Source organism: Mchenga conophoros, linkage group LG12, assembly GCF_057382185.1.
Source record: "Mchenga conophoros isolate Kocher_MC1m ecotype Shallow Benthic linkage group LG12, M_conophoros_male_GT1.1, whole genome shotgun sequence".
Taxonomy (NCBI): Eukaryota; Metazoa; Chordata; class Actinopteri; order Cichliformes; family Cichlidae; genus Mchenga; species Mchenga conophoros.
Window position 1 is genome coordinate 26633810 of NC_140537.1, and position 12906 is coordinate 26646715.

The 12906-nt window shown below is 43.7% G+C and overlaps 1 protein-coding gene across 4 annotated transcripts in view; it reads right to left on the reverse strand.

The window, feature by feature from the left end:
- Positions 1–251: 251 nt before the first annotated feature.
- Positions 252–12906, reverse strand: part of sh2b3 (SH2B adaptor protein 3) — a 73582-nt gene continuing 60927 nt past the window's right edge. For all 4 annotated transcript variants that reach the window (XM_085294868.1, XM_085294867.1, XM_085294870.1 and 1 more), the window contains exons 5-8: positions 6622–6719; positions 5918–6132; positions 5506–5683; positions 252–5218 (exon numbers count right to left, since the gene is read on the reverse strand). In XM_085294868.1, the coding sequence (XP_085150994.1) occupies positions 4836–5218; positions 5506–5683; positions 5918–6132; positions 6622–6719 (874 nt within the window). In that variant the 3' untranslated portion in view covers positions 252–4835. The remainder of the gene's footprint in view (positions 5219–5505; positions 5684–5917; positions 6133–6621; positions 6720–12906) is intronic.

Sequence of the window (12906 nt, forward strand, 5' to 3'; positions counted from 1 at the left end):
GCACTGAAGCACCGCAGCAATTTCCTAATGTTGTAAACCTGCTCAACATTTGGCAATAAACCCCTTTCTGATTCTGATTCTGATTTGTTGCCATGTGAACAGATGTACCCAACAAAGTGTCAGGTAAGTGTAGTCACTGTAATCTCTGTATCTTACAGCTGTAAAACAGAAATGCCACCATGTCGCATTTGCCAACTTTGTTCTTTGTGATGAACAAAGACAAACATCAGATACACAAACTAACCACACCATTTTTTTTTTTTTTTTGGTTGGGTTTATTTTAAAAAATGGGTCAAATATACAGTTGATATATATTTAATATAATTTAGATGCTGAAAGGGATGCAAACACAATGACAGATTTTCAAAGGTGGTTTTCGTTGACTGTAGAAGGGATGATGGGTTAAACTGGAATGTTTACAGTGCTGAGTTAAAAAAACAAAACAAAACGGGATGAACAGTATTGAGAACACATGACATTCATCTACTGGACATTAAAAAAATAAAACATGGATTTGGGGGGGTGAGTGGGGGCATTTCTGGAGTAGATGTTAAAGATTAAAAGACCCCTGAGGTACATGGGGATTTTCTCTTGCATTATCTCGATTCCTGCAAATATCAGCCATGAAGCAACAGAAATATGCGGTAGCCCTGTTTATTTTTTCTAACATAGCATGTTTTCCCAGCATCTTGGGCAGTCATTGGCTATTTTTTACTTCAATCTATGACCAGGTGAAAACACCGAAAGCCATCCATCCAAGCTTCTGATCGCTCCCTAGCTACAAACATGAAGGTGTGAAGCACGGGGCATCTCTCAGATATTGCACTACACAATCACACCCTGAGCTCTGGAGAGGAAAAACAACAACAACAACAATTAAAAAGGGGAAAAGCAACAGCAGCTTTCTGGCAAAAGGCACAGTCATTCTCCCTTAAAGGGAAATCAGCAAAGAGAGGGGACTGGTATATTTTTAAAAATAGTTACTGTTACCGTTGCTTTCGTTTAGCAGAAGAGAAACAGAGGTGTTGATGGAGAAGGTGATTTGTTTTGACTTTGAGCAACATAAAAGTTAGGAAGACCAACCGTACTTTTGCCAAAAACATTCTTGTTTTTGTTCCCCTTGAAAGATGTCAGTCTTTATCATGATGATTACATTAAAGAGAACTACACAACCATTGTAACAAATATTCCTTTGGTAGACAAAGCTGACTTGTTATTAGAGGAGTAATGACGACGATCTCGCTCTGATCGTGACAAGGAGGGAGTCAAGTTGCATTTTTCTTTTTCTCTTATTTAAAAAAACAGGAAAGAAACCTCTCCAGCAAACTGCAATAATTAAGAGGACAGCGAGACAAACAGAATCATATCTAAACCATATATTAAGCACAGATTTACTGCAAGTAAACCTAAAATCATCTGCTAAAGTTAGTGTTAAAGCAAGGTTAGAAGACAGACAAGTCCTACAACACCATTCCCCAAGAAATCCTGCTGCTAGTGGCACTGAAGCTTCAATTATTAAAATAAAAATAAAGTAAAAATTACAGGAAACATGACATTTCATGTTTGGCGTGTGAAAAACGAGAACACCATAAAGTCTGGGGTAAAAATCAGCTGTTTAGATGCCCTTTGAAGAAACTCAATGTGGTGGAATGAGATTTTTTTTTTAAGTCCGCTCACAGCAATAAAATTTACACCTGAGTTGACACCTGGCATAGTCAGTGCACTTTCAACTGGTGGGATAAACCTTACAAAAGCTATGATGACAAACTCACAAGGCACCTTATGTTATCGATTAAATCCAGTTTAAGTGCACAAAAACATGAAGCTGGAGGACAGAGGAACAGCGTCCGATCACTGGTGTCTAACATCTCGTGACACTTTCAAAGCTTTGCTGATTGAAACCAAACTTCTTCTATGATATAAACATACAAATTCTATTACAAATAACATATAGTGTAAAAAAAAAGACATTAACTTCACAGCCATTCCTTGGTTTTTAGCTGCTGTGGTGAAGTCACACAGAAAATACGAAAAAAAAAAAAAAATTAATGCTGTGAGTGTAAAAAATACAGATAAGAACATGACGCTCCTCCCCCAAATCAGGAAAGCACATGTTAATATTAACTGAGCCACCTCAGTTTTTCCGGAGCATTAAGGGTTTAATGCTGGATTAACAGCCCGATGCAAAACTGATTGGAAAAAGGTTGAGACTCCAGACAACGTGAAGGATAAATCAATCAGACTTGTGTTAAATGCCCGACTTTGACTCAATAACTACTTTGTTTTGGTCTGCACATAAAGTTCCCCCCCTGTTGTGCTCTTTGAAGTGAAGCCATTCAAGTTTATGTCTTTGTTTTTTTTGACATACAAGTGCAAAATTCACATTGGAGTGCCAAGTCTTATTTTGGTAAATCGTTTCATGCCACAAAATCAGTAAAATGCAGTGAAGGTATTGCTGAAAAAACATAAAGAGACCGCTTAAATCACACATTACTCTATGCAGAAAAACTAAGAAGACCCTTATTGTTTCCATAGTAATTAAGAAAGTAAGAAGCAAATTAAACACACTTAACTGATCGTCTGCAAGTGTGAGCACCTCCATAGCACCTTTAACATTTCTTAATGTTAAAGTCCATGACAGAACAAGTATGAATTGTTTGGAAGGAGACAACCTCTTCTCTCTAAAGGGAACATGTCAGCACACAGATTAGGTTTGCAAAGGAGCATCTGAGCAAACCACAAGACTTGTGGATCAAAAGATGCCACAGTCAGTGCCACATTTGATGAAAGCCAAACACAGCACGCCTGCACAAAGCTGTCACGCCAACGTTCAAGCATCGACTGAGTCGACCGGGAACTCCTTTCTATACCAAAGTATTCTAGAGCCAAATGTAAGGCCACTGTGTGAAGGCTAAAGCTTGACTGAAACTGGATCGTGCAACAGGTCGACGATCCCAACCACAGCAGCCTGAAATACTGCAGTGGGTCCTGAACAGAGCCCATATGGAAAAGAGATAGTAAAAACGTATATGATTTACTCATGAAAGTGGCCACTTTCTTATTTCTTTCATATATTGTTTTAGTAAGTATCATTATATCATTATTATTATATCATTTTTCAAGGGATCTTATATCTGTTTTCACTCTTGTATGCTTTTCATACAAGTTTCACACAAGACAGATACAACCTTTATAAGATTTATATATATCTTTTCCATATGGGAGGTGTGCACAATGAATGGCCACAAAAGAAGAGTGGGATAAAAACTGCTCCTCAACTGTGAGAGAAACTGATCCAGCAAACAATCACTCAGAGTTATTGCTGTTAAAGGTTGTTTTATGAGCTCTTAAATGCCTGCGACCTGTAAACCTGTGACAATGGAGGAAAACATTTACACGTCACATCTTATAGCATATAAACCAGAGCAGAAGTACAATTTTCTGTCGTTCATTCAGTTGAAACTTCAAACTCTTAAAAAGTGCTTGTAATAATATCCACAGACCATCTAAACCCACCGTTCACGGCTGCAGGATGGCGACATATTAAAATTCTCTTGTTACTTTATCACTCCAGCTTCTCTGATTTTGTGGCAGAAATGATTTCTGTGGTGCTTTGTTGTTATATAAGTAATTATAATTATAAGTAATAATTTACTCTCTTGTAAAATAGTTTATTTTTAAAATACTTGACTATATTACAAGTAAATAATATCTTTTAAGGCATTCAGCAGCTGGATTGTAGCTGCAGCTGCTTTGGGTACAATTAAAGAGCCGGAACCTCGTCTGTCCTTTTTATTTAGTAAATCTGAAAGGGCAGATATTCCAGCTGACACTCAAAGTGACCCTGACCTACCCATAAGTTGAGTATAACTGCCTTAGGTGATCAAAATTCAACATAACACCACACACTTGCTTTATTCTCGCATAAACGGTCACATCCAGATGCACAACTCAAACTTAGATTCAGGGTAAAAATTAAAGAGCGGTGATGAAAATCTGACTCTGAATCCGTTCTTCTCTGTAAGTTTGAAGGAGTGGAAGCGGTGCTCAATCCATTTTTAGCAAAATGTAACAAAAGTTTCCCCTTTTTGACTGTAAAAAAAAATAAAAATCATTATTATTTTTCTACAAAAGTATCTGTGCATAGAAAAAATACACATTGCTTTCAAAGTGCACTGAAGATATACTTCAATACATAATAAAGCACAAGTGGGAGAATATCTAATGTAATAATGCTCTAAAATGAGCGCTCTTTGTCTGTGTACAAAAAAAGAAAGAAAGGTGAGAGTTTGCTCCACACTGGAAACTTTGTGTGGAGAGTAAATGTCTTTTAAATATTTTAAATTAACCAATTTTGCAGGGAGTGCCTTCCCATCAGTTCTGGTTAAGTGCCAAAGAAATGAAAACAAGTGCACCTCTATAAAAATGACCAGAATAGAAATATAGAAAACTATTTTCTGCCTGGGCTTTAGGTCAATAGTCATTTGACTCTCCCACTCTCACAGAGAACCTCAACATTAATAATCAGCACTGTTATAAAGCTCCGAAAATACATTCACTGTGGACAGTCTGGGTGGAGGATGCGAGGGTCTGACACTGGTAAACACACACACGCACAAAGTGAGTGTTTGTGTGTGTTTCCACATACACAGTGGTATGCATTCATCAGACAAAGACTTCTTCACTCAAGTTCATGAGTCTGCTGCAATCAGGTTATATACCTGTGGGAGGGGAGCGACAAGCAAACACAAGTGTGTTTGTGTGTGTCTGAGTGTGTCAGCTTCACAGGTGTCTGCTGTCGTTCAGAGGTGTTGCAGGTGTTTGACTCAGCGGGGTCAGAGCAACATGTACTGGTTGTCTATTGCCCGCTTGCGACCGCGGTCAGGTTCCAGCTCATAGTCTGAGTCCCGCTGAGGGATGATGGGAGCGTGGGTGCTGGGGTGGCGTAGCAGGTTCCTCCTTCCTACCGACTCGCTCCGACGGAGTGGAGGCGGGGCTGACAGCGTGGGCTCGGGGACCATGCCGGTGCGGGTAAAAGAATGGATTCCAGACTGGGAAAAGGAGCTGGAAGTAGAAAAGCTGGTGCTGGCCGTGGTGTTGGTGGAGCAGGAGGAAGGGGGCTGGCTGGAGCTGCGAGCCAGGCTGCAGTGAGCCAAGCTGGGCTCAGAGCTCCAGCGATGGAGGGAGAACGGGACGAGGAAAGCGCCTGAGAGCTGACCTGAGGGAAACAAGAGGAAATAAATCAGCAAACATGAGCTGTAGAAGTTGATTATATAAAAACTAAAAACCTCTTTATTCAGTCTGAATTTCAGATGTGCACTGATTCGCGGAGGTACTACAAACTGCAGTGGAGCACAACCACAAACTACTGGAGAAGCTGCTCCTTTAATTTGTATAAGTACGGGTGTACTGCCTTTAAACGTGTGTGCATCACACTACTAATTCAGCGATAACACCGTTGGTACACATTATTATTTGAATGAGGTCCAAATCCACGAGTCTCACCCTGTGAAGGCGGGGTGGAACCCGCCACTACGAAGCGGGACAGAGTGACAGCACCGGCGGCTCCACACTCCAGTGGGATAGGGAAGAGTCTGAAATGACTGAGCATGTCCATAACAGATGGGAAGCGCAGGTGCTGCACCCTGCACTGACCCCATTCTGTCAAAGAGAGGCGCAGGTGCTGCAGAGAGGAAAGAGGGAAAAAAGATGAGGAAACAGACGTTTCACGTTGGCTGAAGTGAATTCTTTTCCTAACCACAGTGCTCAGTGTGCACACTTGTTTATCTATGCTTGTGTAATGCTTCCTGTGTCTGCACAATTTTCACGTTTCCAGATGGAAAAAAACAAAACAACTTGGGTTTCAAAAGACAATCCTCAACTGCAACCACAACTGTACCCACATACTGATCCGTACCTTTGCTTTTCCCTGGTAGTTGAAGGTGAGGACGTAGTCGCCCCTGCGTGTCTCACTCTGTCGGACCAGAAACACCCCGTGTCCCTCTGGCCCGGAGCTCTGAACCAGGTGGGCCGCCTTGACGCGAGAGATGGGTCCGTGGAACCAGGGGTAGGAGAACAGGAAGTGATCTGTCTTCTGGATTACCTGCTCTGGCAGGGTGAAGGTGACAGGAGCTGTAGGGATGATCAAAGACGGCGAATGTGTTTGTTTCTGTCCGAATGTGCAAAACTGGCTGAAATAATCAATACTGTGTAAACTGTAATGGTTCCGTGTTCACTGTGAAACACTGGTTCTGTGTTCAGCCAACCTGCTTGTCTGTTTTTATCTTTGAGCTGCTGAAGAGAGCAAATAAGCTCTAAAAACACACCAGAAACCCAGTGACCACCCAGTTAAAGACAGAGGAGTGCTTATAGCAGACGAACAGGAGTATGTTGTTGTAGAGACTAAAAGCAGAGCTAAAGGAGAGCAAAACAGAAATAAACTAAATGTTTGCACTTCCTCTCGTGTAGTTACTTTATCTCTGGGTACCCACGTGTGAACGAACAGGATAAAACAAAACCTCAGAAATAAAAAAATAACAGTTTTGAACTGAAATACACAGCAACACTCTGATTATCAGAGGATGTGTCGCCGAGGTAACGTCCCCTCATCCCAGTACTCACGCTGACTCTGACTTTCTGGCTCTGAGCTCCCTCTGTGATTGGCTGGGGCAGAAGTGTCAGGCGGGGAAGGGAGGGGCTCCAGATCCACGCTGACTGACCTGAAAGACAAGAGCAGACTCAGATTATACACACACGAATGTTATTCTGTCTGTAGACTTTGCTTGGGATTATTTCACCACGCCTTAGTCACATTTAGGTTGGACCACAGTTCCAATAGCACGGATTCAGCCCTGGGTGTACATAACCACGGTGATGAAAAGCTGCTAAGACGCTTCATTGTTACTGCATAGATGTCTTTGTGAGAATTTAGTCTGGTCTTTGATTTATTTACTTGTCACAAAAGGGATTATTTGAACCCTCTTTGGTAGTCTTAGCCTTTAGACTTAGACTTAGTTCCTCCTACGCCGAGCGGCGCATCGGGCAGCTAGTGATCTCCATCGATGTCGGTCAGCAGCGACTGCTTCAGCTTCGTCCCAGGCAATGTCGACAGTTCTCAGATCGTCCATAAATGTTCGACGCCATGTGGTCTTTGGTCGGCCTTGCTTTCGCTTGCCAGTGCGTGGACGCCATGTCATGGCAATCTTAGCTGGGCGATGAGGGGGTAGGCGTAAAATATGTCCCACAAAGCGAAAGCGCCTTTCTGCAACAACATCGGCTAATGGGCGGGTGCCTGCTCTTTGTAGGACCTCCTCATTTGTTATTCGGTCCCGGTAGGAAATTCTCAGGATTCGCCGCAAGCCACGTTGTTGAAGCACGGTCAGGTGTTGAATAATTGCACTTGTTGAGCGCCAGGTTTCACTAGCGTAAAGTGCAGTAGGGAAGACTATAGAGTTCAGTAGTCTGATCTTGACCCTTACATTCAGGGAGGTCGAGTTCCAAATAGGTTGGAGACGTCGCAGGACACCAACTGCCTTCCCTACTCTGGCGTCGACATCCCGATCAGAGACCCCGTCATTCGAGATGATGCTGCCAAGATATGTAAAATTCTCCACCTCTTCAGCACGTTGTTGGTTGATCATGACAGGAATGCGGGCACGTGCATAGCCAACTCGGAGTACCTTGGTTTTTTTGGCACTGATTCTTAATCCAACTTTCGTTGCCTCCCTCTGCAGGGCCGCGGTCAACTTTTGGAGGTCTTCCTGAGTCGAGCCCAGCAGGGCGATGTCATCTGCGAAGTCCAAGTCAGTGAGATTACGCGCTTCGTGCCAGGGCACACCGATGTCAGCTTGGTCAACTGATCGTCGCATGATGAAGTCAATTACCAACAGGAAGAGGAAAGGGGATAGCACGCATCCTTGTCGGACGCCAGTATTGATCTTGAAGAAGGCTGTGCAGCCGTCATCCGTCCGGACGCAGCAACGGGAGTTGGAGTAGAGACAACGAAAGGCATCTACAAACTGCTGAGGGACTCCATAGTGGCGTAGGATAGCCCATAGAGTCGGCCGGTGGACGCTGTCAAAAGCCTTCTCGAAGTCAATGAAATTAATAGAAATCTTCTTTTGGTATTCCAATGTTTGTTCAATGATCATGCGGAGGGTGAAGATTTGCTCGACGCATGACCGGCCACTCCGAAACCCAGCCTGCTCTTCTCGCAATCGTTCGTTCACAGCGTGTCGTAGCCGATTCAAAAGAGCGAGGCAAAACACTTTCCCGGGTACCGACAGCAACGTGATGCCCCGCCAGTTGTTACAGTCACCCAAATCACCTTTTTTTGGAAGTTTGATAATGGTGCCTTTTGTCCAATCATCGGGTACATGTGATGTTGACCAGCAGGCGTTTAGGAGTCTTGTAAGGGCGGCTTCAAGATGGGGTCCACCATTCTTCAGCATTTCGGCGAGGATTTCGTCCAGGCCTGCGGCCTTTCCACTCTTGAGGAGTCGGATCGCTGTCTTGACTTCAGTGATGCTGATTTGTCCGATATCGACAGGAAGAAGATCCATGGAAGGTGCCAGGTCTTCGGCCTCGAACCGTTGGGGTGGCTCAGGTTGGTTCAGAGTATCACGGAAGTGTTCAACCCATCGTTGTTCTTGTTCAGCTGCAGTAAGGAGGACACGTCCATTTTTGTCTCGGATTGGAACACCGCGGCCACCACGAGCCCCAGTTAGATCTCGTACAATGCGATATAAGGTTCGGGTGTCGTTCCGATCGGCTGCTTCTTGGGCTTCGATGCCTTTAGCTTCGATCCATTCACGCCTGTCACGCCGGCAGCTGCGTTTGACCTGTCGGGCAAGGTCTTGGTAGGTGGCCATGGCCCTCTCACGCTGGTCTGCAGAAGCATGTGGGTCAAAGGCCACCTGGTCCTGAACTGACTTTGCCAAGCGACGTTGATCTATAAGTTCCCATGAACGGTCGGAGATCCAGCGCTCCTTAAAGCCGCCCCGTCGGCGACCAATCTTCGATTCTGCTGCACCGACCACAGCCTCTTTTAGCTCATCCCAGGGTGTATCTGGATTTTTGTTGTTATTTCCTTCCGCAGCAAGGAGCTGGAAGCGGTTTCTCAATTCGAGTTGAAATTCTGCTGCCGTATTTGCATCTTTTAGGCGTTGAATGTTAAAAGGACTTGGCCGCTGCAGTCGTGGTTGGAGGCGCTTCAGGTGAAGTTTACATTTGGCAATTAGCAGGCAGTGATCCGAGTCAATGTCGGCTCCACGCCACACTCTAACATCGCTAATGGTGGATGCCCAGCGGGATGATATGCAGATGTAGTCGATCTCGCTTGTATATCTGCCACCGGGGGCCTTCCACGTCGCCTTGTGTATCCGCTTGTGGCCGAAGAAGGTGTTCTTGATGGTCAGCAGGTTTGCCGCACAGAACGAGATCAGCCGCCTACCGTTTTCATTTGTCATTGCTGCGATTCCAAACGGGCCGATAGTCGATTCCAGGCCATCCCGGTTACTGCTTATTTGCGCGTTGAAATCTCCGCCCACGATCAGCAAATCATGACGCGGGGAGTTGTCAATGGCATCCTGGAGCATCGCATAGAACCCATCCTTGTCAGTATCGTCAGCCTCTTCTGTTGGAGCATATACTTGAAGAATTGTGACTTTCACATGCCTAGCTTGGAAACGAGCTAAGGTTAGGCGGTCTGAAATGGGCTTCCAGGCCAGCAATGATGTTGTTGCACGTCGCGAGAGGATGAAGCCCACGCCACGTGCATGGTCTTGGGCATGGCCAGAGTAGAGCACCATCTTTCCATCACTAACCATCTTCCCACTTCCTGCCCATCGCATTTCTGAGATGCCCAAGATGTCCATACGGTACGAGTCAAATTCATATAGAAGCTGGGCCAATAGTCTCTGCCATTGCCGGTCCCAAGCCCGGATGAGAAAGGAGGAGGGTTGGGCGTGGGGCTAGCAACCCCACCCTGTAAAAACTCCAATTGCTACGGAAACAGCAAGTGAATCTCAGTATCGACTGAATCAGGGCGAAGATGATGATCGGCAACCCTTAATGACGACAGTGGAGAAAAGCCCTCGGGTCGTCCACTGCCCGATGCGTCGACCAATTTTCGACCCAAAAGAAGAGTCTTAGCCTTTACTTGCTAGCTATTAAAAATAGCTAATTTAATACTATACTTCTATAATATTACTCTATATTTGTGACTGAGATGCAAATTGTTTTGCAAATTGTCATTTGTTTTTTGAGATTTCTCTTGTAACCAAACAGCTGTTTGTCATAATGGATGCGATATAATCACATATTGCTATGGAAAAATGTGTATTCCCCGACTGGTTGGCAGTGTTTCCTGGAGGTTTCTGGCTCTAGTGTCTGCTTTGGCTGCTGGCGGATTGCCGTGGCTGTCTGTAGCTTTTCATGTTTGCCCGCAAAAATTCACTAAGTACTAAGTCAGCTGTAGTAGAACTTGAAAAAGTGCAATGCATAACAAAAATGAGAAGGTTCTCCTTCAAAGTAAAAGTTGTGCAATCAGCACTGGAGCCACCAAAAGGTGCAGCTCTTAATTTGAAGGTGAACCTGCAACAGCAACTCGCAACTGGTTGGGAAATACTCATTTTTCCCTAACAAGCAGTGGTTGGCAGATGTTCATAGATCGATCTCTAGGAGTGTGTGACTGCGACCTTATTCACTTGACCTGCATCGTCATCAAACCTCAATATGTAAGCTGCGGTCTCCCCATTTCACTGGTGGGGCTTTTATAAAGTGAAGCGCTACATTGAAAGCCCTTCAGGACTTTGCAGCTGTGGACTTGAACGTAACACTGAGTTGTGAGCTTAGACACTGTGTCAGCTTCAAACTAATCTACAACATATCAAAAATGTCACTGGCGTGGCTCCATGTTGTTAGAATGGACCCCCAGAACGACTTCAATGCAGTTTGCATATCACAGCTCAACAGCCAAGATGACATAATCTAAAAACTGTAAGCTGTCTGCAGCTTTAATGTTTAACACTCCGAATCAGCAGATGTATTTGAGTACACGTCAAGACATAGTGTACTACACAAACTGGTTAAAGAGTTGCACAATATCAGGCAACCAACTTCTACATTTGCAACTACTGTTGAATTTCTGGGACATTATGCAAACAGTTAGACGCACAGTATAAAAACTGAAAGTTGAGCTTTTTACAAAATAAAATAATGAAAAAGTGGGGCCTAATATTTTTGACAGAAGGCCAAACATTGCCTACAGACTTCTATCTGCTTACCAGCAGGCTAGGAAATGCATTACACTACTGAGGGTCCTCACAAGGATGTGCTGGTGAGGTGAGTCTGCAGGCTGAAGGCAAACAAAGCCACAGACGGGAAGTGAGTCCAGTTGAGATCTGAACTTACATTTCTTCTGTTTCACTGCTCGCTCTCTCTCTCATACACGCACACACAAGTGGTATATCTGGGCCGCTTGTGTGTGCCGCTTCCCGACAGATGAGAACGGGAAGGTTAAAGAAGGAAGTTGGAGTAAAATCCTGCTTAAATGCTGACTTGAGTTTGCAGAGCAATGAATAACAGGAAGACTTTACTTCTCACTGTGTATGTGTGTGTGTCCATTCTTGTTCTTCTATCTTTGTGACAATCATTTTTTCCCTGAGTATGGACATCATTTCACACAGTCAGCAAATCTTCAAGGAATAAAATTTAGCCCTCAGCACACTTAAAGCACGCTACACCTACCACATCTGAAGAAAAATGCGAGTTTATTTCCCTCACACTGCTTCCCTGATGTCTCACCAAGTGTTGTGTGCCTTTTGAGGTCCTCTGTAGTCTCTGCATGATGAATCGCACAAATAAAACCACGGACTTTTGGACAACAAGCCTTTTCCACAGTAGACATTGTGAGTTGTACTGATAGGAAAAGTATGGATGCTGTTAAAAGGATTAAGAATGACTCTGCTTCACATAAGAAACAATGCTTTGTTAGATTTGGTATCTGGACCGTGAAAGTAAAGCTCAAGTGTAATTGTAAAAATTAATATTTACATTTGAGGCGTGTCTGAACAGCACTGCAGAGTCACGATGATCCAAGTGTTGCTTGGTGAAGTTACAAAAACTAAACCAGCTTTTAGATGATATTAGTGAGAATTTAGACAAAAACAAGCTGTTTTCAAAGGTCCAGATAATGCATTCAAAGGATTATCAGATGCAAAGTATTACACACTTGATTTTACAACACTGGACTGTTATTTCTGTACGTCCTTTATTTTATTTTTAACGCAACACTGCAGCAAAAGTTGATCCAGAATCATATGATTGTTTCTGAACAGCCCTTCTTTCATCTGAACATCTTCCAGCTCCAACGCATTTGTGGGCTGCTTCCATTCAATTAATGCAACATGCAGGCCAGCTGCGGCTCTAAACAAAGCCTTGAAGAATCTAACATGTACTTACTTTAAGACATTTATTCAAATTTAACGGCAGTTCTTTTTCTAAGTTCATTGTTTGTTTGTTTTTAGAGTGTGTGCACTTCCAGATATCTGCAGAAACGAGAAATGCCCCGAGATTCTCAGACCTCCCCCACACTTCCTTTCAGAGAAACGCACACTGACACACACAAATAGACAGAGATTGTCTTTATAACAAGAAACAGAAAACCTGTGTACCACTAAGTTTTATTCCAGGATTGGGTATTCCTGTGAGTACAGTTTGCACTGATTACTGCTTAACAGAAGTAGCTTCAACAGTGCGGTCTGCATCTCCTTTTAGAAGATGACTGATAATTCTGTCTTCTTGCATGACTTCTACTCTTCTTACTTTTCCCATTTCTTTAAAATTCAAAGAGATTTCTTCATTCTTTCCGTGCAAAGTAGAGAATTGATAGGAAATGAAGCACCA